The sequence below is a fragment of the Xiphias gladius genome, chromosome 5, assembly GCF_016859285.1.
Source record: "Xiphias gladius isolate SHS-SW01 ecotype Sanya breed wild chromosome 5, ASM1685928v1, whole genome shotgun sequence".
NCBI classification, from domain to species: Eukaryota; Metazoa; Chordata; class Actinopteri; order Istiophoriformes; family Xiphiidae; genus Xiphias; species Xiphias gladius.
In genome coordinates, this window is record NC_053404.1 from 10,811,328 (window position 1) to 10,836,484 (window position 25,157).

The 25,157-nt window shown below is 39.0% G+C and overlaps 3 protein-coding genes across 3 annotated transcripts; all 3 read right to left on the reverse strand.

The window, feature by feature from the left end:
* Positions 1-218: 218 nt before the first annotated feature.
* Positions 219-5,424, reverse strand: spag6 (sperm associated antigen 6). The gene is made up of 11 exons (XM_040127351.1): positions 5,400-5,424; positions 5,215-5,310; positions 4,966-5,132; positions 3,858-4,041; positions 3,564-3,769; positions 2,308-2,481; positions 1,984-2,136; positions 1,655-1,846; positions 1,111-1,227; positions 824-969; positions 219-282 (listed from the first exon to the last, which is right to left on the reverse strand). Exons 1-11 carry the CDS (start codon positions 5,422-5,424, stop codon positions 219-221), a joined length of 1,524 nt encoding a protein of 507 aa, XP_039983285.1.
* A 1,745-nt stretch (positions 5,425-7,169) lies between these two features.
* bmi1a (bmi1 polycomb ring finger oncogene 1a) lies at positions 7,170-17,317 on the reverse strand. Its single transcript, XM_040126894.1, has 10 exons — positions 16,857-17,317; positions 13,217-13,351; positions 12,837-12,933; positions 12,029-12,084; positions 11,084-11,131; positions 10,762-10,870; positions 10,193-10,232; positions 9,739-9,837; positions 9,461-9,541; positions 7,170-8,842 (listed from the first exon to the last, which is right to left on the reverse strand). Exons 2-10 carry the CDS (start codon positions 13,326-13,328, stop codon positions 8,483-8,485), a joined length of 1,002 nt encoding a protein of 333 aa, XP_039982828.1. The 5' UTR covers positions 13,329-13,351; positions 16,857-17,317; the 3' UTR covers positions 7,170-8,482.
* A 1,157-nt stretch (positions 17,318-18,474) lies between these two features.
* commd3 (COMM domain containing 3) lies at positions 18,475-23,423 on the reverse strand. Its single transcript, XM_040126895.1, has 8 exons — positions 23,158-23,423; positions 22,188-22,299; positions 21,037-21,100; positions 20,893-20,927; positions 19,822-19,882; positions 19,675-19,731; positions 19,521-19,574; positions 18,475-18,704 (listed from the first exon to the last, which is right to left on the reverse strand). Exons 1-8 carry the CDS (start codon positions 23,318-23,320, stop codon positions 18,645-18,647), a joined length of 606 nt encoding a protein of 201 aa, XP_039982829.1. The 5' UTR covers positions 23,321-23,423; the 3' UTR covers positions 18,475-18,644.
* Positions 23,424-25,157: the final 1,734 nt, after the last annotated feature.

The following is a 25,157-nucleotide window of genomic DNA, read 5'->3' on the forward strand; positions in this document are numbered from 1 at the left end:
ATTTTATCTTCAGTCTCCAACACAACATACAGTGATGACACCGGTGTGTATCCTACTCAGGCCTATTGCAAGCTCCACTTGCAGTCGTTACCAACGGCTTAACCTCAACACAATATCAAAGATGGAAAAACTGCTTTTTGTTAAAACAGGTTAAATTTACTATCAAGGCATATGTACGATACATCTTCAAATAACAAGATGTGTAATATGAACTGATGTCAGGCTGGCTGATAGTTTTCTAACCTCTCCAACAAGACTTCCGAGTAGCCAGGGGAATAGTACCTGAAACAAAACACACAAACACACACACACACACACACACACACTGTAAATACTTTAAACTGTGTTTTATACTGAAGAATTGTTTGTCTTTTTTTGCCATTATCATTCAGCTAGTGATGAATTATGCTTTTTGAATTCACCTCTCTACTTTCCACTTTTTAGAAAGTTAAGTTAACCTATTTATTTGTATCTGCTGAGTTTATTCATATGTAACCTTGCTTTTAATAATATTTTGTATTTTTCTTGTTCATCTTATTTATGATCATTATATTACTGAAGCATTTTGTTGCCCTGAAAAGGGCTACAAAATAAAGTACAGGTCATAGGACAAGTTTTAGCTGATGGTGGAAGGAAAGATGAGATACAGAAAGCTAATGGTTCCAGCTGAGTCAGCACACAGCTCTGAAATGACTATATGTCTATATGGTCATGTGATGGGATGAGTCAGTCCTAGATTACTGTTTAGGTCTCTCACTGTTACATACACACTCACAGGGTTTAGATGTCGACAAAGTTTGTGTCTTAGCGTGCCTGTGCTTACCTCACTATATCTTCAGGGAAACAGCTGTTGATAGCATTGATGTACTCCTTTAGAGGAGAGCCAGGCTCAGCCTCAATCTCTTGCACCTTCTTCAGACCCCCACTGGTCACAAACAAACGACGAGCCTTACTGTCATGTGGCAGCACCTTTGATGGGAGAGAGGATACAATGTGTAATACAGATATATAAGCCTTCATGATACAAATCAGTAACATTTGGTTAAAATGACATTTATCTAGATTAAAAATGCAGATTACTGATTCAGGTTGTGATACTGACTCACTCACCTTGCTGAACTGGCACACAACATGTTTGAGGATGTTGCTCGGAGCATCGTAGAGGAGGGGCTCTAGAGCTGGGAGGTAGGTGCACTTCTGCAGAATGCTCTTCAGAGCCTTCTTACTCTGAAAAGAAAAGGGCACAAGAGAAATGAAATATATTGCTTATAAAATAATTTCTCTCTGCTTTTTAGCAAGAGACCTCTACCTTGGCCTTTAATCCCATTTGACCTATGACACAAAATATCTCCATGTATGGCTTAAAAAAGTTTTCCCACAAATCTAATCCTCTCTCAGTGTGTACTGAGAACACACTAAAGTCTCATTTCCATTACCGATACAAGTTACTTGTGCCTCTCTGTAAGTGTAAGCTGATAAAATATTAACAAGATGGTATATCATTTTAATTGAACTATTGATTAGCCAAAAGTAAAAACTACAAATCAAAAATCTTTATGTTTTTGAGAGGCAAAGCATGAGCAAACAGATTCACTTTGATTCCAGGTATAATAAAAAAAAGTGTTTTAGCACATTACAGAGTCTCAGCTCTTACTTTAACCTGCAGGTCCTCTGAACTGCTGGTATCCACGTAGAGTTGCAGCAGTTTGGGTAGCAGGTTAACTGTGGCCACGGCTTTGGCGTGCTCAGGCGTGTGATGGCCAATCTGGCCAATGGACCACGCTGTGGCTGCCTTGATGTGATGTTCAGCTTCTTCAGACAGGCACAGGGCCAGCTGGGGCACCCCCTGCAGGACAGGAGGACACAGCACAACAGGACTGGTTCAGTTAATATGACCTAGATACTGGACCCAAAGGAATGTCTCTGGATTTAGTGGTAGGTTTAGCTGTCACATGAAGAGAGATTAACCTAACATAGACACACCTTGGAGAGAATAACAGCCATGGCAAGGTTCTCACTGTGAGCTGCCACATATCCCAGCATCATGATCCCTGGCAGCCGCAGGTTTCCATGGCTGTCACCCAGATAATCGACCACTGCTGCCATGCCACCACAGTTCACAATCACCTGGGACAGCTGGAAACACACACAGACACATTTTTTTCCTTCCATTGATGGTTGTACCTACAAGTGTGTGTGTTTGTGTGTGTGTGTGTGTGTGTGTGTGTGTGTGTGTGTGTGTGTGTGTGTGTGTGTGTGTGTGTGTGTGTGTGTGTGTGTGTGTGTGTGTGTGTGTGTCAGCAGTACCTCCGGTGTGTGTTTCACCACCTCCCTCATCAGAGTAGTGACATTCTTCCTGACATACTCATCTGGATCTCTGAGGCAGGCCACTGCTGCAGGGAAGATTTCAGCCTCTATCACCATCTCTGCCAGGCTGACCGAGTGCTTACTGATCTGGCTGAGGGCTGAGAACACCTGCCTCTGGATGGAGACAAAAACATGTCTGAATACTTTCAGAGTTCATTCACATTTTTGAAAAATACACTGAATTACTGCTTCAGGTTGTCCAGCATATATTATGAATTGTTTTTCATCTAGTACTTTAGCTATCTACACTTGAATCATACTGCTTTTTAATTTAGTTACATATACTATGTAATTGTTTTTTAAAATTCTAAAATCTACCAGAACCCGGTGTTAATATTCAACATTTACATTGGTTGCCAAAAAATTTCTTTAAATTTCCAAAAAATTTCTACTTTCTATTTCTTTTGTATGATTGTGCTGTTCGCAGGATCCTTATAATGTCGACACAATTTTGTTACTCTATTCCATCATTAGAAAAAGTCTGTAATGAAAAATGTTTCTTATTCATGACAAAGAATATTTTCAACTCTGTATTTGTAAATAAATTATGTTGGAGAACATTTTCTAATCACTTTGATTATTTCACAAATCCTAATATATCACATAGAAATCAGGGCGAGGGGTTTGTTAAAAAGGTGAATGAAGGGGACAAATAGATAGAGGAATACACATTTATAATAACATATTATACATAATAATATAAATATGAGATAGAATAGAAACCATAAAGAAAATAATATACATATATTTAGACAGTATCTCTTTTGATTATTTTTTTTTAATAGAAATAATTTCAAAAGGGTACTATTAAAATCATTCAGTGATATTATGTGATAATAACATTAACAGTAACCTATCATAATTTGAAAAGGAAATTACATGCAAAATAAAAGCATCACAGAAAATAATTTCACTTATGATTATTTAAAAAAGCCTTAATCTTCAACAATAAGAACAGCAGAAGGCACTGAGGTTGCATATTTACATATTTACATATTTAGCATGCATGTCTTAGGTATAAAATATTTTTACCTTATTTGGAAAGCATTTCAATAAAGCTTGTAAATATTTTACAAAGAAAATCAAAATTAAGAAAAATTAGCTTTACTTTAAAAAAAAAGTCCTTTTTATTAATACATTATGAGCTGAGTTAAACCAACAGCTTGTAATTGAAACTTTCCTTTGAGCTGGCCTACCTTGAGTTTTGCATCTGGGTTCAGGATCATCTGTACCAGGTGTGCGATGGCACCAGTGTCCACGACAGTCTGGGCCAGCTCTGGTGTGTGTTTGGAGATGTCACTGAGGGTGGAGGCTGCGATGCGTTTGAGGGCCATCTCAGGCTCCCGAAGACACAACACCAGCAGGGGGACAGCGCCCGCATCCACAACAGATTGCGACAAAACTGAATGGTGATGGAAAGAGATGGGAAATATGAAAATACAGATACATGAAATCATGGAAATCTAAACATGTCAGTGTTTCCTCCTTACATGCGTTGTGTCGTGCGATGTGGCCCAGTGCCCAGGCTGAGGCCTCCTTCACCCCGGGGTCAAACTCCTCTAGGCAGAGAATCAGGGCATCCACCCCCCCACTGGCCACCACAGCTTGGGACAGCCCAGGGGAGTGTTTGGCTACTGCACGCAGCACAAACGCTGCTGATTTCTTATAGAACCTCTGCACACATACACATACAGATACACACATCATGTAATGGCTGTGCAGAAACCTCATATGGTTCAATAACAAACTGAGGATTTATTTTATTTTTTATTAGAAGTGAGATACAGGACAGTTATATTGTTCTATAACTTGACGATAAACCTCATGTGCAAAACCTGCAATGAAATTCTTTTTTTTTTTCTATATATTTCTTTATTTGTTCATTTGAAACTAATAAATTGTTTAAACATCCCATGTACTCTAACGTTTCCCTGTGACTCTTTAACCCTGTTTTGTTGACATGGTCTTTAATCTCTTACTGTTTAGGGTGTCGCGGAACCCTCATAATACTGTGTGTAAAGAGTAATTGCTTTTGAATGTAAAATGGCTTTTACATTTGTTATTAAACCAAATAAGGACATATCTTTATATGTTTTATATGCTATAAGTGTTCATGTTCTTTAGAGTTTACTTGGAAATTCTACAGACAAAATAATTATTTCTTTTTTCAATTGGGATTTTTTGCTATCGGTTGCAGTGGAGTGGAATAATATTCTGCTGCAAACACTGAATTCTTGACAGATTTTAAGATTATTATATGAGACTGCAATTACCCATTAACAAGAAGAACTAAACATTGTCTCTGTACATTCTGAGCCTCTAAGTGGGCTGAGAGAAAAAAAGGGAGAGAAAACAAAGGCCTGGTTGCTCTCATGGTAAAGGGCTCTTAGGTTTTGAAGTAGCCGTCAGGCGAACTGCCAAGTTAGCCCAAAACACACTCACATTTAGGAGGCTGACCCTGAGTTCCTGCAGGGTGACAGCCTCTGTCTGTCTCACTCTTCCCTCTCTAACACCCGCCTCTTAAGGGTGTAGACAACCTACACCAGCAACAAATTAGCAGTCACTATATTTCCAAAGGATAAAGGATGAGATACTGACGTTCTGTGAGGCCAGAGATTGGACCAGCTGGGGCAGGATGTCTTCCTTCACCACAGCCTCAGCCAGGTCATCACTGTGGTCTGCCAGGCGGCCCAGAGCCAAAGCTGCTGTTTGCTTGATGCTGGGAACCACATCCAACATTAGGGGATGCAGCATGGACATCACACCTGCAGGGGAGGAAAGGAAAGACAAAAGTTTACATAGCAGCTAAAGCAAACAATTCTTAGTGGTTAAAATCCTGATTCTTACCAGCATTTTGGAGGATTTCTATGTTTTGCGGTCTGGCTGCCAGATCAGCAACTGTTTGCACAAATTGCATCCTTGATTTCTGATACTGCTCAAAAACTGCAAGGCACAAAACGAACAGCATTTCACAGTGTGAAATACCAACTAAATTTAATTTTTTATGAACCAAAACATCTAATGAATCTCACCTTGAATGATCAGTCGCTGATTCATTGTTACTCTAATGAAAAAAATGCCTCTTCTTGCCGAGTTTTTTTTTCACGCCTTGAATGGCTTTAGCAACCTAGGAAACAGTGAATTTATCAGAGGATTCAGTGCAGCGCTTCTCCCAGCCGTATCCAAATTAGGTGGTATTGTTGTATAGTGTTGCCATGGCAACAGACAGGAAGCAGAATGTTCCGTAGCTCCTAACGAGGATCGTCTATTGTGGTGATTAATCACTCCGCTACTCTCTGATCCGCTCGGATCTCACATGCGTTCGTGTTTTCCGGCCGGAAATATGTTCAGAGTGAGAGCTCTGCACGCTTCCACAAATCAGTTAGAGCAGTCTTGGGATCCCGCTAAAAGACTACCGTTGTTATGTCTCAGACTTCCACAGCATTGTTACTGAACACGATTCAAAGATAAACAGGGCAGCCAAATCGAAACAAAACGGCTCAACATATGAGCACTATGATGTTGTACTGAACCTTTCATTATGAAAGTTTTTATTTTTAACTTTCACTTGCCTTGCCTGCTCGAGGAGTGTATCCTCAAATGACCTGCCTGGGTGAGATCTTGTTATTTTCGTAAAGCATTTTGTAAACCCCTTTTAAAAGAAGTGACATGGCCTAAATAGACTTTATCATTATTATTATAAAATATCGCTGAAATGAGTTCGATCCAAACATTATACCCTCGCTTTCGGCTGGATTTCGGTATTTGTGGTGCCACAACAAATAAAGAAGAAAAAAGTAGATAAAAGAAAAATAAAGACGATGAAGAGAATATATGTGCAAATTGCATTTTTTACAGAAATTTTAACAGACATAACGCTGCATAGTTTTGGTTATGTTATCCGACAACTGAATGGTTGAAGATATTTTAGGTGGCCGATTCAGGTGGCAAGGTACCGATTTAGCTATTTTTTTTCAAAGCCTATTGCTTGATGTCTTAGCTACTTTAAAAAAAAATTAAGCATTTTCTGTATCCGGTAACAACTATTTAAAAGTAAATGTATGTCATTCAAAAGAAATTAACATCAACATCAACCAACATCTTAAGCTTTTTCTGTGAATTTGATCAGGTTTTGTGTTTATTTTCTATTTTATTTTCTTTATTTTTCCTTTTCATCCTAAATTAAAAAAGCGGGGCGGTGTCGATTTTTACGGAGAGGTAAATATCACATTACATTAAAAGAGACTTATTATCGCCCAGTTAAGCCCCAAGAAGGCTAAGAGATGCTTCTATGTATTAAATCCGAATAAGCAATATTTTCGTTTTATTTCTTTATGATATGAAGTAATGAAGTTGTTCTGTGAAACCTTGATTACAAAATAAAATGTTAACACACTAATATCGTAATATGCTTTCTTCTTTCATCTCTTTACCACAGCATAATACATTCTTAAATTCTGATCCCCGCCTGATTTACTAATTCAGATTAAATCTGGTTTAATTGGAAAACTAGATTTGATTAACAATTTTTTTTTGAGTCGCCTAGATAAATGGTATAAACATCACAACTGTGTGTAGCCTATCTCTGGATTTTTCACAATTAATTCAATTTTGGGAAGAAAAAAGGAAATGTAATTAATTGTGAAAATATCATTAATTCGTTAAAAATCGTTGGTTTAGTGGTTTACTTTCAGCATCCAATATAATCATCAATCATCTTAAATTTAACGATTTCACCAAGAACAAATACCAGGTTTACTTGAGAATGAAAATTAATGAAATAAAAAAACAGTAATCAGCTGTTGAGTAGTAGGCAAATTAAGTCTTTTTTTTTATTTCAGTCTTTCATTAAAACCGCTGCATTTTGGTGCAGTGAAATGCAATTACTCCTGTGATAAATCATCAGTACAAAACAGTCATAAAGGCTTCTATCTTAATTGAATGTATTCAGCAATATAATTTGATCACGGGTCAGATCTCCTCCTCCAAGCTGATCAGAGCTGGCCTCCTTAACTTAGTTATCCGTTATCTGTTGAGTCAGACGGACATCTGGCGCTTTACTCCGTCCGCCCCTTTGAATTATTCCCTTTATTCATACCACGCAGAGCAGCAGACTGACCGATGGTCTTCTATCGCAAAACCATAATGGAGCTAACTTCTTCTATAAGTGTAAAATGTTTTATTTAGATGTTTTATACTGTGCAACAGTAACAATACAATAGGTTGTCCATACAATCGAGCGATACAAATACGGAAAACACGGGAGACATCAAAACATTTCTCAATTGAGCATGAAATGGAGCTGAATAGGACCCCAAGTCATTCCTTCAAAACAAAGGGGAATAAGAGAATAACATCGCTGATTAAATATGCACTTTGTTTCTATTTACAGGTGGATTCTATAAAACTGCTTATAACGTGCTAACGGCGTGGATGATAAGCAATCCGATTCCACTGCAGCTACAAGAAAGTTTGATTTTTCCAGTAAAAGGCAAAGTAAAGTGGATTTTTCCTCCATAGGCATTTTTTCCGTGAAGCCAACAGCGCTATACAAATGTATTTTCCTTTCATTGGAACAAAAATGATACCTGAAACACTTCCAAAAACCCGTCCAAATGAGACTTGTAGGGTAAACATGCGGAATCCTCTTTCTTAACAGAAAAGTGTTCTCATGAGCATGCATGTTTAAACTGACAGTTTGAAAATATCCCAACACACATGAAATATTCATGATAAACACGTTGAATTTGAAAAACGTAAAAGAAAATATAAAAGTCTATCTTCAGTTGCTTCAGTAAAATAAAGATGTAGCCTAGTTTTAAAATGGGGTAAAGCCCTGCCCTTCTCCTTTCCAACGTTCTTTTTTCCTCAACATCAAAACTTTCTTTCACATTAAAATTCCCACACCACCCACCTTCCTCATTCCTTTTATTTTGAAATGTCTCTGATTCCACTACGTTTAAACTTACATATGATGCCGTAATATTTATAACAACAAATGGAGAGAGAAAGAGAGATAACATTGTCTACACAATGGAACTACATTGGCATGAAAACAGTATTAGCTGAGCGGGTGTCTGGCGTTGGCTGGTCCGGTCCGGTCCGGAGCCCCGCGTCATCCGGAGGAGGTCGACGAGCCATTCAGAGAAACCTTCCGGGGCTTGCTGCCCCCGCCGCTTCCGCTGCCGAACTGGGTGAACGACCGGCTGGGGGTCGGAGGGGCAGCGGCTGGGGTCCCGTTGACGTTATTGGGGCCGTGCGGGAGCTGCGGGTGTGGGGACTGAGCCGGCGTGCCGGGGCTCGGCAGTGAGGAGGACGTGGACGGAGCCCCGGTGGGACTCGCGGCTTTGTCGCTGGCCGAGTCGCTCTCTGGGCCGGATCTGCTCGCGCTGTTCTGGCCTTCCTGCTGTGCGTGGCTAACTTTCATCTTCTTACAGTTGGGTCGGACTCGGTACTTCAGAGGCAACGGGGCATTCTGTGTTGGCGATAATAAAGCTGTTATAAAATATTATATTAAATAACTGTTTAATTAACTATTTGTAATTTGGCATGTAAGCCACATGCCAAATTACAAATTCTGAAACTTCCTGTCAGTCTGTATTCCATGTAAAAATTTTAATAAAATAAAAACAAGAATATTTTTAAATTTCACACATAAGTGTCAGACATACAAACTGCTGCAATTGGCGCCAATACAATTCCATAAAATGCATACAGTATTAATTGGTAAAGCACAACATAAAATCTCAATACAACCTAATCTCATAATCAACACTGTAATTTTAAGTCTGGATAGTAATTATTTTGGTGGTAAACAAAAAATGGAGTGACAAATTTCTGTTAATACTTTTTGAACTATAGCTTAAATCACACAATGTTACAATATATCCTTATCCATCTGATGAAGATGGACATGATTCTAATAAAGCTTATCTGATAATGTGGATGACTTATAATGATCAGTTCTTTAGTACATTTTAATTAACGGGCAAAATGAAGGACATTAAGGATTTGGGACTCAGCAGTGGTTTGGATAAACTAACTGAAATTAAATCTTCTCTTTGCCCAGAAAAGGCTCTAAAAGATGTCTTACCCTTCTCCAAGTGTAGAGACATGCTATATCCGTTAATGTGTAGTAATCTTTCAGATGTTCGTCTTCATACATGACTTCGACCTGTAGGGAAAACAAAAAGTCAATTTAATCTTAACAGAATAAAACAGTAAATATATTTGCATTTAAATAAGATATCGAAAAATGAATTTTGATATAACAATTCTCTTGAAATGACAGATTTCTACTCAAATAGTTTAAATGTACAATTTATATTTGTCAGTAAATAAATAAATAAATAAGTAAAGGTCAAAAAAGACCTGATAGGTATTTGGGATGTCCATTTTGCTGCGCAGAAACTTCCTCAGATGCATGACTGTCATGGCTGCTGGACACTGCAGGTACCTCTTGTTGGCCACCTGCAGATTGCATAAATATTCAAAAAAAATATACATGTTACAGTACATTTGTATAAAAGTATATTTATATACAGTGACTACACTTATAAACTGTTACACAAGACACAGGCGGGTCCACCATAAAATCAGGAAAATAATTTGCTTTACGAAAACAATGTAGGTGTTTCTCAAGAGTAAGCAATGTTTAAACTATGTCAACAGATTTCAGCAGATGTTGCAAACTAAATATTCATTAGTTGCTGAATGAAAAGGAGCTGGCAGGATGTTTCATCTTTACCTGGTTTAAAAGGATGTTAACAGAAGAAAAATAATGCTGGGAAACAATGTGGCCAAAATCAACTTGCAGCAGGCCTACCTGATCTTTAGACTGCTTTTCCTCCACTCCACTTCCCAGCCTGCATGGAATTAAAGGGAAAATATTATCTTTTCAAGTCTGTAATATTCATGTTTTTTGTGTGCCTATGCCACACCCAAATGCATTAACAAAATTTAATTATTATAAAAACATATTTAAAAATCCAAAATTATATTCCGTGGACATCACATGATCTATAGAATCAGCCGCTTGAATGAAAAATACACTTAATTGCTTTACTACTATATAATTAAGAAAACACTCAATAACACCATCACTCTGGCTGGTTTTGATCATGTTTAATGCATTATCTTATCTAAGACAGTAAGTCTTTAACATCCAAACACAATCCATTACTCAATAACCATTACTGTGTAACTAATGTTTTTGAAGTCTATTAAAAGGGACTACATTTCTTAAAAAGAACACCTGTGATTGAATTAAGTGTAAAGTTTTCTAGTCTGTTAAGAACAACCATTTCTACATACATTTGTAGAATTAATAGTAGTGCTGCAACAATATTACTGAACAAATAATCACATACACACATAGTTGTAAAGCAAGCCTACCTGCTCTGATCAAAGAACTCAATAGAGAGGCTGATGATCTCATCATCAGTAGTAATTCTCTTGTCCTCGTCTGCCACCTCTCCACGATCCTCATTTGATCCATTAGAAGCTGCAGAAAAACACATAGAAATGGGCTTGTGACTATACAAAAACTAAAATTTAAAAAATGAAAACATATTTTTGGAAAGCTGCTTTGCAATAAAGCATGTACAAAGTGTAAACTAACACCATCCTTTCATCCAAAAGGTAGGAAAAAATAGTTTTTAACTTCACTGTGTTGACCAAATTTAATTGGGTCATCAATAGATGCTGTCTAACTCACCATCTACAGGGTGCTCCGCATAAAAGTCTCTCCTCCTCTTCATTTCATCTGAGGACCATCAGAAAGGCAAGCCATTACAAGTCTATCCACTTTCAGTTTACACAGGAATACCATTTCAGGGCTGAAAATACTGTATGCACACACCCGATGAACACTACAGGACAAATTACATCAGAATAGAGTGTGTGTCTGTCTACCTATATATAAATATATAGATATATATAGACACACACAAACACACACACACACACACACACACACACACACACACACACACAATTCAGACACAGCATTACAACCAGTTACTGGTTATAGTGTTGTGGCTGATTGGTGTATTTTATTACATTACTTTATTTCATTATTTCAATACACAAAAAAAAGCATTTGTGTCAAAACCTGCCATACATAACTTCCACCCTTACTGGAGGTTAATAAACCTGTGGTAATAAAACAAATGGAGTTTTGCCTAAACTAATTTGATAGGTTTTATCAACAGCTAATAGTGTGACACAAAACAAAAGCAGTGCCTTACAAAGTAACAGAAACAATGAGATGTGATGACGACAACAGCAGATATCATCTCAGTTTAGCAACCAGAGCATCATATTTATCACAGATTCTAAACAAACACTAGATTTAAAAACATTGAAAACATCTTGTGTTTTCAGTCCAAAGCCTTAAACAATACAGTGTATTCATATCTAAACATAATTTAATATATTTGGTAGTATTTTGAGAGGTAAATTGATTAGGATAGTTTTTATTCTTATATATTTACTTTTGATCTGCAGAACTGGTAATACAGTTGCTGTAGTGATCCAATACTGCTGGATGACTTTGGATCACACAACTAATCAAAAAGAGCTAGAGAATATATGTAAAGACAGAGTCAGAATGAAAGTAAACACAACATGTGTGAAACAGAGACCACAGTCATGCTCTTACTTTTGAAGAGGCCAGGGACCAGCTTGTACACAATGTCCTGCAGAGTTTTGTCAGACCTAGAGAGGAGGAGAAACTTCAGTCAACTCACTGAGATACTGGAAATCTCAAAATGTTCAGTTAAAACTAGAAAAAAAAAAGGATACAGATGGTTGAATTTTTCCTATTCAATTAAGCTTTTGGATAAGAACACATATGACAGCTTGTGACCGTAAAGCATGTTTCCTTGTTTGTAAATGCTGTGCTTTAAGATATACACCCCTAAATACATAAGTTATTGCATTATAGCACATACACCATTTAGCCACAACATTAAAACCGATAACTTGTTTTACTGTTGTGGCTGATCGGTGTATAAAACCTGTATGCAATAAACATTCATAGCTGCTATTAAAGGCTGTGGAAAATCTCACGTATATTATATAAGTGGTCTGCAAGTGTTCCTTATGTCTGAATATTTTAACCCAATTACTGGCTGATCCAGCTGTTCAATGGGGGAACAAAGTGAAAAACTGCAAAGGGCAAAAAACAGTAATAAAAGAATGTTCAAACTATTTTCATAGCTGTTTATCATTACAAATGCACAAAAATAAATTCTCTATAAATGACAAAAATATTTTTAAAAGCCTTCTAAGGTGCATCAATTCAACCCACAATGAGGCACAAAAGAAAAAGCTTTGTTTACTCCACAAACCTAAGGAAAGATTTCATAAACCATACCTAAACATAGATAAAATCTGCATTTAAAAACAATGGGAAATGAAAAAAAAAAAGGATGCAGTATATAAAATTCAATAATCACAGTTCTCACCTAATGTTGAGCAGAGGCTTGGTTTTATGCACTTGTACATCACAGATAGGACAATATTTGCTGGTTTCCAGGTAGCGCACAATGCACATCTTGCAGACTGAAAACCATAGAAAAAGAAGAAAATGTCAATATCAGAAAGGAAATCCTGAATCTGAACTAGCAGACTATCGGTAAATCTGGTTTAAGGACTTAAATCAAAATCTCTCTTGCAGCATTAACACTACAGCAGAAAAAAGTTTAAATAAGTGTATGTGCATGGTAACGTGTAAGAAAGATTCCTTTAGGCAATACCTATCTGCAATACATTCTATATGCCTAAGCATTTCCATTTTGATATTTTACGAGGAAAGAAGAGTCATTATTTTTTTGGGCTTGCTTACATGAATGAAGACATTCGATTATGGTGGTTGCGTCTATGAAATATCCTCCACACAGAACACACATGAGGTGAGGGTTGAGCTCAGTAATCTTTATCCGGGTCGTTCGATGCATGGTGAGAGAGAGGGAAAACAATCCTGCGTGGAAAAAAAACAGAACAAGTCAAAACAATGCATGCATGGCAGGAGAGGACGCATCAGAGGGCTGCAGGTTTCTTTTCCAGGCAAGTTAGGCCATTTGGAAAAGGCTGCTGTTTGTTTGACTGTGTTAAAGCAACATCATCTTTTATGCTAATCCAATAATAACCAAGGGGGTAGGTGGTCGGTGGCAGATTGATAGGCAGAAGCAACACAGAGTCCCCTGACCGAAGTGCAGTGAATAATCATAAATGAATCACTTCTACTGAGAGATCGATGAAGCACCTTCGCTTCATCTTAAATCAGCATCGTTCAACCAATGCAACGTCCAAGGAAGAGTGCGTGTCTAACAATCAGCTAGTAACAATCAAAGGGTTTCTCAGTTCCAAAAAGGAGTAATGGAACAAAAAATGTTGGGTTTGATTACTCCAGATTTGGACGCAGTCTCCCAAATCGGAAGGGTCAAATAGTTTGGTGTTTAAATGCGTAAGGCAGCACTAAACTTGCTTATGCCTTACCTGGCTAAGTTCAGCTTTAGTTTTAAATTAGACAGCCGATATGGAGAGGGAATTGACAGAAACCTATGAGAAACAGACTGAAAATAAACTATTCTGAACAATCCAGCATCAAAACCTTTAAGATAACAGAGGCATCTGCTTCTCATATCACTCTTACCAAAATTGAACAGATTTTGTTGGTAACCGCTCCACTGTCTAACCAAACATTTTGCTGGAATTGGGAATTTGTGTTCGAAAATAATATTAGGCACGGGGACTGTGGCGCCCTGTGCTAAGTGCGTCAGGTGTGCCACACAGGCTTTGGGGAAACCTGGGCGTTTCCATGGCAACTCCTTTTGCTTTTTAGCCCACATGGCTGGTCACCAGTGACCAGGTCAAGGCGGGATATCAAACCAAAGCAACAGTACGGTCAGCTGCCGGTGTGCAGAGCTGGAATTTGCAGGGACCGGAGGTTCCCGTCCCTCCGCGCACACAGACAGCCGCTGGACTGCCAGGCTGTCTACAGCACGGCTGCCATTTTGTGGAGGAAAAAAAGCCCGTATCGGTTCAACGGGCTACGAGGTTTCCCTCGAAAGGGGACAAATAAAGCTAGTGTCCGACTCGTTTACACGAGCTTCCCAAATCTTTATGGACTACAGAGAGGAGTGCATGTGTCCAACTCCGAGAGTAATCTTAGCTTTATTCTCGTTCCCTTTGCGCCTTGTTTTTATTGGTGTGTGCGCGATAACCAGCACCATGCAGCACCAACATGGCCAGACAGCAGCGACCGCGCTGAAGTTGAAGCGCACACTGGATCATACTTATTTATTTTACGCCATTGCTGACTAAAGTCCCATACAGTCCCTTTATTAAACGTCAACATTTGCTATACCTTATGCCAATGGGCATTTAACTTTACAAACCCGGTTCTCTCGAGCCACAAAAGTTCAAACATTGAAATAAGTCATCCGGAGCCAAAGTATAATCGATTTTCAATTTTCTCCAATATTTATGGGTCATGAGGCAAATTTATCTTGGAAGGTTGGAAAACAATAATCTGAGTCCTCGCATAATAATAAAGGCTGTGCTGTAATAACTATCGGGGCGCCCGTTGCTATCATTTGAAAAAATAAGAGTAAAATAAAAGTCAAAATGTTGCCTATAGACTGGACATGAAGAGTTGACTCTCTTTAAACGCTGGATGACGGCCAGACAGCCATCCTACCCAGCCCTGAACCCACACTGTTACTTTATGGAGCCACAGCCGGCACTATGCCCGAGTCCCGCCCGGTTTCAACGCTCCAACCGACCTCTCCTAGTCGCCTCTGAACAGACCACTGCAGGCAAGTTTGGACAGCGACTCCGTTCAAAGGATGCCGCACACATGGATGATGATGGATAATGTCTACATATATTCGAGGAGCATGTTGCGCCATTAATTGATTGACTGGTGTTTGGACAACTGCTATCCTTCTGTCCTGAGGGAGCTGCAAGCTCACTTTATAAGACTTCAAGTCAACCACTCCATAAATCCAAACGTAAATAAGTTCCTTCATGTTGGGAACGAACAACGCTAAATGGCTGCAGTGCCAACAGCAACAGGCTTAATCAGGTCTGTTCAAGAGTGCCATTATGGATTCAGTTATGAATATAGAAACGTTGATTGCCCATTAAAGATGTTAACTATATATCGCAAATCTTTTTAAATGGACAACTACGTATAATTATGGATTCGGTGTTGATAACATAATTAATTCAGAACAGCTACTGAACCTGTAATTGTTAATAAAGCAACAACAAATCGAGTCCTGCCCACCTCATTTATTCCCAAAAGAGACCAGTTCCTCTTGTAAAGGTTCCCCATACACTTAAATCAACAGCAGCTGGAAATAACCCAATTAAAATCGGCAATGGGAAAAACCAAGACACCATATTAACCGCGCTCATTGAATTTAGAAAACAGTGAATTAAATAAGTGGAGATTTTTAACTGACCACATGACTGAAACTTATTAAAACCTATAGAAAGGTATAACTTTTATTCTGTGTATTGAATGGTTCTCAATACACACTGTAACCCTTCCAGAGAGAAAAACCCTGGTTCATGTCTGTATCTGTCCTGTGTCACCAGATTCAGACACACAATGCACCAGCATTCAACAGCCTATACGAGAGTGAAAATATGGAAATCCATAATGAGCTTTAACGTCAACAAACAGTCTATGCTGGCCGCAGCTCATGTGCATTTAAATGAAATTACTGATGCTTTGGCTGCTTGGTGAGACACAGCCACCCCTTTGTATCCTGGCCGACAAACCGCCCATTTTTTTTAAATTTCTCAAAAACTCAACCATCCTTCTTAATCAAGATAATCATACAACACGACACAAATAGTCCCAGTGCACGTTTAACGGGGATCCAGTGTTTCTTAAGAAGCAGTCATGAAACATTTATGCACAACTGAAATGCTTTGCCTCCTTGTCAAGTTCGTAGGAGCAATCCAAGTTAAGTTAATAAATCCATCATTTGGTCATATACACCAAAAACAAACATAACACCCAGTTCATAACACCTCAAACATCCCAACTCTATAACATGGGGACGATGTATGAAAATGCGGGTACAGAAGGACCGTTTGGAACACTTGCTACTGTTAACATCTCAGCCAACCCAGGCTGGTTCGCCTGAGATCTCCCACTTTGCCTAAATCCAAACGACGGATTGCAAACCCCAACCGTTATCAATTTATACGGACGGATTACTGAGAAGCAGATAATGCAACACTGGCTGTATGTGAATCTTAATTCACGTTTGTGTCCAAGCGGGGAACATCTTTTGCAAAAAAGTGGTGCGCAGACACACACGGAGCTCCACGTCGGTGATCGCTGCAGCCACCGTTGAAAGCTCCACATCCACCGCTGGATCGGTACATAGAAAAACATAAAAGCACAAACCCCAGACCTCGCCTTCTGGCCCCGTTAGTTAGAGACGATATCGAATAAGAAGTACCTGGAGGCTGCGCTGGGAATCGGTGGGTCTTGAGGCGAATAGACAATGAAAGTTGGGAGGCGATCAGCAGAAAATGAATAGGAGCCGAGCCGCCATCTTGAAGCAGGCTGCAGACGCTGTCAGTGGCGGAGAGCGCACGGCGGACCAGAGCGCATTTCAGATGTGCGAATAAAACTCCTCTTTTCCTCGCTGCTTATGCGCTGTGTGCGTATCCCATATGCGGTGTCAAAAGAACCTAGTGCCCCGGCTTCGGCTCGGAAAGGTTCCCACTTCGGCACCGATAACTTTGCCTCCAAAACATTCGCCTCACCACCTATAGAATGCAGCAGTGTGTGTGTGCTCAGTGGAAACTGACACCGTCCCCAAAATGGCTTGTAGTTCGACCGCCCCGCTTTGGTCACGTGGTCTCGTTGCTTAAGGGTGCCTTGCAATTACTGTCGGTGTATGCTGTTTCTACCACTCTACTACGCATGATGTAAAATAACACACAAAACACACACATGTACAAATGAATATGTTTTGACCGCTAAATCCCATATATCACTCAGTGGTTTGTTTTACTTGAGCTGAAATCACATCAGGCAGTTGCTTAAGGGCGCCAAAAAATTACTGTCGGTGTATGCTGGTCTTTGTAATGTATGACGCAGGAATTAAAATAACCCGTGCTACACAATGATATAGTTTGTTACACTTTTCATCACGAAAAACCACAATCCACGCACTAATATGTATCCGTCTCTTGCTCGAATAGCTCTATGATTAGGGGCGTCTAGAAAGTAGACCAGGCTACTGATGGTCTGCCCTCGTCTCTCTGATGTTAAAAATAACGGCAGCACACGCACTCACACACTCTTTTTGACCGTCAAAAATGCCTGAATCCACTCACTATGATGTCTTTTGGCACAATAGGCACTTGCCTTATCAAACTCTGCTGATCGTTGCTTTTAAGACCCACGCACTTGGTTAAAATAAGTCCACGTGACAAATGGCTCCGGTGTCAAACCTTTGTCACAGGCTGTCCTGACATCTGCAAAAAATGCGCCGCATCTTCCACTTGATGAATTGGAATCCTTATCCTTCAGCCAGCGCCACAGAAAATGAAGGCATCTCGGATGTTAATGGAATCCGAGCCTCATGGGGCTTCAGCTCAGGAGCTTAGAACTTTCAGCTAAGGTGGATGCAGAAAGCAGGAGAAAGTTTAGAAAGGAAGTAGCCTGTTTTTTGTAGAGCAATTTACTCAACAAAGTCATAGATCTCGGTTTGTAGTCTTTTAAAAATAGCTCCCATCAGCCCCAAGTCCTCCGGAAAAAGCTGGACTGACCCTCTTGTTGCAACAAATGCTGCAGGAAACAAAATACACTGCTGTTACGCAACTATGGCAAAAATCCTATTCAGGCTGGTAAGTGTTGAAAAAAAACATATGCCTACCAGTTACTTTACTGGCTCCATATTCGAACAAAATGTTTCACATCTCCCTGACACACATCTACAATATGACAACAACATTAAGTAGGCCTATGTATTAACAATAGTTTTCCACCAAAGGACATTTCTTAAAAAGACATGTTTTTGTGTGAACGTATCCAGATGTGAAATCAAAGCACGCGGTGGATTTTATTTTTTCTGTTTTAATTGAAACACAAATTGGAATGATAATTGTCCCATACATGTCATGTCAATCCCAGGTAGCAAACAAAAGATGAGATAAAGAGAAGAGCAACGCCTTTGGAAACCGATGAAGTTCAGCGCTGGGTGGTTCAGAAAAGGCGAGGAAACTGGACACCGACATCACATCTGACTGGCTTTCTCCACACTCTTGGCAGCGTCTTTTAACTTTCCCATCAAATCCTGAAAACAAGTAACCACTGATCATATTCAATTGGAATAAAAAGGCAGCCATATATCCGACGGAGATAACCTAAAAAATATTAATTGAAAAAAATATTTATGCTATGAATTATACTCATTATAAATAATATTTAGACCAAATTAGTTTACGTTCAGAAATTTATATTCAGTCTGGATGAAATATGAGTTACATTAGCCTGAAGTCGAAGTCCGAATTGAATTCACCAATTATTTTGCGTCGTGAATCTGATTTCAGCCCGCATCATTTAAATACAGGTCAACCCTTACATCATTTCAACGTTAAATGAAAAACGTCAACCAGCCGCTGATATAGCAGACTTTGTCATATTGTAAAGGCAGAATTGATGTTAAATAATGACTGTCCATTTAACATTTCCTCATAGGTCATCTTAATACATCATCATTAGTAAAATCTTTCAATTTCTGTAAAATCCATTTATTGTATATTTATTTGGCTGCAGCAACATGACCAAATCCAAAGAGACTGACTGTTGTGATGATGCAGCAATGAAAAAAATCCGCGAAAGTCCTTTCATTTATCTTGTGGAACTCGCAAATATAATGATCAAATTTAACACGTGCAATTTCTTTGGATGATTCCCTGCTTGAAGAAGAAAACCTCCCGTACAACAATATGTCCCATAACTCGACCTCTTTCATTTTTGTTTTGTGGTGCGTAACTTCTTGTTTATGATGCAACTGGGAGATAGTGTTATTCCATAGTCGGAGTAACACTAACAGATGAAGAGCCATTTGGCGGCGACAAACAAGCAGCATATAAATCATTTCCTCTACCTGTAGCTGCTCCATTGTGCAAGTGAAGTTGATATCTTCCGAGGATCCTTCATTCTAACAAAGGAACAAACATGACCACTGTTTTCCCCACAGAAACATACCAGACATTCAATGAAAGTAGTGATATAAAAGTGAAGCTGTATTAGAGTGTTACCTCGGTGTTCAATGAAATCGAGTAGAAAGGCTCGTTGACCTTATCGACCTGCCCGTTCTGTCGAAAGATTAGTATTTTACTTTTAGTTTTTTGTGACATATTATGAAACAAAACGACAAAATGTGCTCCAAAACTTGTCTTATGCACCTTCATGTGGTATTGTAGACGCCATGAAACGTCGTTAATCTGAGGTGGACGCCTTCCTATGCTACAAGAGAAAGACAAAAGACATTGTTGCATCTGCATCTGTAATCTTGATTAAACAGGGATTATAAAAAAAAAAAAATGCGCATGGATGCAAGAAATTATATTCATATATATTATTTCATTAATTGGCATCAGTCTAAACATGGTTCACTTTATAACAGGGACCATCTAAAGGTCAAACTGATCAAGAGTATTTTAACAATCTCTAAAGCTTTATTACTCAATAAATTGCTGATTTCAGATTAAATAACTCACACGTTCCAAACTTTTGTGTATGCAAAAATTTTTGTTTGTGATCAAAAAGCTTTCTCTGTTGTATAAAATTAAATTTGCCTGCAACTGTTTTTAAAGTAGCCTAGAGACATAGTGGCTCTTTCACAAAGAACGGTTATTGTGGACCGTCAAACAGCAGCATTTACATCGCATTAATTCGACCTGACACGCACATTCAGAAAGATCCTCTCTTTTTCTTAGTGGGCTGAAGCAACAACTTGCTTGCTCTTCCCCCGACATCGGTAAACCCAGTTCTTTAAGATTCTGTCAAAATTCTGATATTTGTGTATGTTGGTTTCCTCCCATACAAAGACAGAATGAAGCATGTTAAGGCGAAGCACAGGCACATGTTTATGGCTGAATTTTGGTCTCTGAGCTTTTTTTTAAATAAATTTTCGTTGTTGAACTGCAGTTCAACCAAAAGGGCAAGAGGGTAATATTTCTGGAGTTTTTTCACATGTCATCAATGTTTATGTAGAGTCAGATAGAAATTGGATACACGTTGACCTCCAGTTTGTAATCATCAATAGGCTAAACCATGAATGTGCAAAATCGTTCAGTTAATAATTCTGTAATGTTAAATTTATAGCTTTAAAAGATCTCATTGGTGTTCCAGTGTCATTTTGAGGACATGATCAGTCTGGGTAAAACAACCTTTTCAGCTTAAAAATAACATCACCTGGGAAAGAGATTTTTTCCCCCACTGACAGCTCCAAGCACCAAGCATATCAGGCTTACCTGGCTAATAGATGTTCCAGTTCTTTTTTATGTTTCTGAAAAACAAAACAAGCATCATTTGGGTTGTGGGTGAGTCTGCCACAACTACAAGACCACATGAAAAAAGAAGATGATTTAATATATACAACACTGTTTGAAGTGTACCTGATATGTGCTATAGAATATTTCTATTCTCTCTGCACTGAATGTAAGTTCTTCAAGGCAGGAACTGTAAGAACAAAAAAACAAAACAACTTTATTTAGCAGCTGATGTCAAAAAACTGCAATTATGTCACACTCTCTTTTTAAAATACTTAGTACACTGGCATTTTAATTGCAACCCATGCAATTTTTCCCTTTCCAAAAAAGATTACAGGGGAAGTAGAGGAATACACGACAACCTGAAAGCATGGATTTTTTAATGGAGTTTAAAAAAATAAAAAAAAAAAAAAACTAAAAACTTCCACAGAAGTCTAAAGTATTCTGTAGCTGTATATTGGTGCTTGGTTGTTTGGTGATCACATACTTGCACACCTACAGTACTGAAGGTTTTTCCTCTATATCCTGAACACCCAACTCTGAGGAAAATGATAACACACTCCCTTCTCTAATTATAAACACCCAAACACAATGACAAAAAAAGCATAATGTTAAGGAGGCCATGTAGATGGACAGTTATGAGAAACTCATTTAAACTGATGTGCACCAATTTGCTGTTCCATAAAACATGCAGACAACATAGATTCACAGGCAGTTTCAAAAGTTGTTCAACAATGTTAATTCCCTCAAACTAACTGGAACCAGGCCCACTGTTTATCTGTGGGAACACTGCTGCTATTACTCAAGCAGGGCATCCCATCTGGGACATACAGGCCACACATTAAGAGCATAGTATGGATTTATTAACTAATTTCAGCACTTTGACTTCCAACGAATTACACTGCTACGCAGTATTTTAAATGCAGTCTATGTGCAATGTTTTGTCGTTTTACAATATCTTGCAGTTTTACAGGAAATATTTCACATATTAAATTACGTTAATTTCCTGCAACAGTCTCAGAAAGGTACATGGTCTCTTGGGGGAATGCAATAAGCAGATAACATTACAGTGTTCCTACATGTGTTATGATTATAAACCTACAAACAGCATGATTTAATGCGACATATTTCCGTTCACAACGTGTGATATGCGCACAGTTTTCATAGCCACGTTCTGACAACTAATGAGCCTATTTTTTAGAAATTCCGTATGGGGAATACCATGTTCCAACAGCACACATGTTGCAGGAAATCTTCCCTTGACTGATGTCGCCTACCTTATCGTTGACTTGTCTGCGTTTTGTTTGACCGCCTCCAGTATAAAGGTGGTCGCTGCAGTGTGACTCTGTTTCAGCAGGATCTGGTCGATCTGCTTCAGCTCGGACTGATCTGGAACCACAAAAACATGGTGCGAGGGTGATGCCAATCTATAGTTATAGTAATATGCAACCTTATTCTTTCTGGACAGAACAGACGCGTTTGATTGGTATAAATTATGTAGGCTTGCGATCCATACTTGGGTTCACCAGATTGACGTGTAGAATGGAAATCAATTATGATTTGCATGTGAATGGGCGCCTCAGCTGCATCAGTTGGGTGCCCTTTGTTTGTTTGTGTGGTGAACATTTCACTTTCTAAATAATTCTGCCATTAAAAAGAGCTGTGGTGCTGCAGAAGTTGGATACATGGTGTGCGAAAACAACCGGCTAGCCAGGCTAACTATTGCATGGGGTAGCCAAGTCTGCTGTAATTTTGCATAGTTTAGGCTTTATTTACTGCTTAGGCTACATCAAAAGACGGTCAATATTAACAATAATCTGCGCACTGTCGGTTTCAAAGATCTGGTAAGGGCGATTAAAGCGAACAATCGGGTGTTTATCCATTATCAGTTTTGACTAATGGTGATTTAAATGGTCTAACTGCCTTTCTAATATGCTGAGTAGATTTGATGGCAGTTTTAATGACAAAAGGCATCCCGAGTGGCCGTGTGATTGTGTGAAACGGGTAGCAGAAGAAGCTAAGGTCGCTTTAGCGCAGCTGATAGGCTGCTCCGCGCTGAACCACTGCGCCTCATTAAATATCTTAATAGAAACACGGGGAATCCGGCGTTGAGCAACTCAAGTAGAGAGGCAGCACAGTAAAAATCAAACAAACACCGAGGCGGCTCCTTTACACATCCACACGGAGAGAAACCGGAAGCAGCGGCGGAGACAAAAGCTGCGGCGGCGGGGAGAGACAGCAGCTCACCGAGGACTCCTGGGTCGGCGTGAGAGGACAGCAGACTCCGGAAAGACGCGTCTGTCAGCACCTGGAAGCCGATCTGGTCGAAGGAGGACGGATCGGCTAGAAACTGTAGCCCTCTTTGCACAGACTCAGACAACTCCATTTTGCAAAGGTTGATCCACGACATCAGACCACGTGACTGATCAGCTGATGTTGCGTGTGGAGCAGCAGAGGGCTGAGCTATGGAGCTGAGAAGCTGAGGGCTGAGACAGCTACACACACGAGATTGGTGCTGGCAAATATCGAGAAATCCCCGGGGATCCCAGAGAGGATATTTAGGGAGCGCGATTCTGGTCTAAATTGAGGGTTCATTATTATTGCGATTGATCCCTTGTTGCGTTACCCTCAATGCACATAGAACCAAAGAGGCTAAAGACAAATTCGAGCACTAAAGCCAGTGGCTTGCAAACTGGGTTCAAGGGCCAAAAAGAGGTAATTGAAATGATGAGGCTTGGCTATTGCTACTAGAAGGACTTATGTAATTCATAAACAAATAAATGAATGAACGTTTGTGAGACTTTTTACTCACATCTATGAAGTGCACGTTAAACTAAAACAGAAATATTCTTCACGGAAAGTGTTCCACTGAGATCTAATAGCCTAGACATCTATAATCCTGGTCTGTTTAGTAGTATTTAATAAGCCATATAGTAGATTTATAATCCATACAAGTATTTACACATTAACCTGTATATAGCCCATTTTGTCCACAGCGGATTACCCAATAATGATATCTGGATATTTGGTTTATAGGATGTTGCTCATTGTCAATACCAGTAAATTCTGTAGCTAAGGATACACTGAATATACAAACTGTTAAGGGCAATTATTCTCTCATTAAGTTCAATGAAGAGTTGAAACAAGGTTAAACCTAAATCCTTATTTTTCCCCTGTTAAAATGTATAGCATATACAGATCACGTAGGAGATGAAAAGACGGAAGGATTTTTAATGAAGGATTTTTAATTGAGACAGTTAAGGTCTGGAGTGTGTAAAACAATATACATCATCCAGGTGTGTGGTACATTTGCTGTACGTTCCTCTTGTGTAAAGAGAAGACATCCTCGTTCTTTTGTCTTTATGTTTTGTCTATACAGTTTTGCTGCACAAATCATGGTTATACAGTGCCTATTGAAGCCTGCTACAGTTTAACTCAGACATCATGCTGACATTATATTCAGTTACTGTTTTCATCAGATCCCCTGAAGAGTTTAAACCAGCGTCAACCGAATGTGTCGTAGTGGGTTTTCCTGTTAAAGATGCTGCTAAACAGATTGAGATTAAGGATTTTTACAGTTTAGATGTGTGTTGTGTAAAAGGACGTACAGCGACTTAAAACGTGTACAAACACTGTACAATCTGCTTGTTTAAAGTGAAGGCAGCACTGAACATTTTACAGTTTAATTTTAAAAGCATTGTCTATACAGTTATGCTAACAATGGTTACCATCGCGCTTGTTGAAACCTGTTACAGTTTAACTCAGTCTTCAAGTTGATATAAGTTTTAGCTGCTCTTTTCATTAAGTATACTTTAGAGTTGAAACCAGTAAAAACCAAATCTCTAACACTTGTTCAATCTGTTTATACAGATCAAGATAATCAGTTGAAATAATGGATTTTTAAGACAATTGAGATGTGTAATGCGTGAGAGCAACATTTTTAAAATTTTCTACACTCACTGACTTGAGAAAATAAAAGACAATGTTGATCCTTTCACAGTGTATTCTCAAATGCTTTGTCTTTGAAGGTTTGCTGCACTAATTATGGTGACACCTCAGTGCCCACTGAAACCTGTAACCTTTAACTCAGTCATCTTGTAGATATTATTTTCAACTGCATGTGCCTCTGCTGTTTGGTGTGTGTGTGTGTGTGGGGGGGGGGGGGATTTCCCAGCTAGAGTCTTGAGGCATTCATGAGTTAGGATGTTAGTGCAGAGTAGGTCATATTTAAATTTTTATTATGTCAG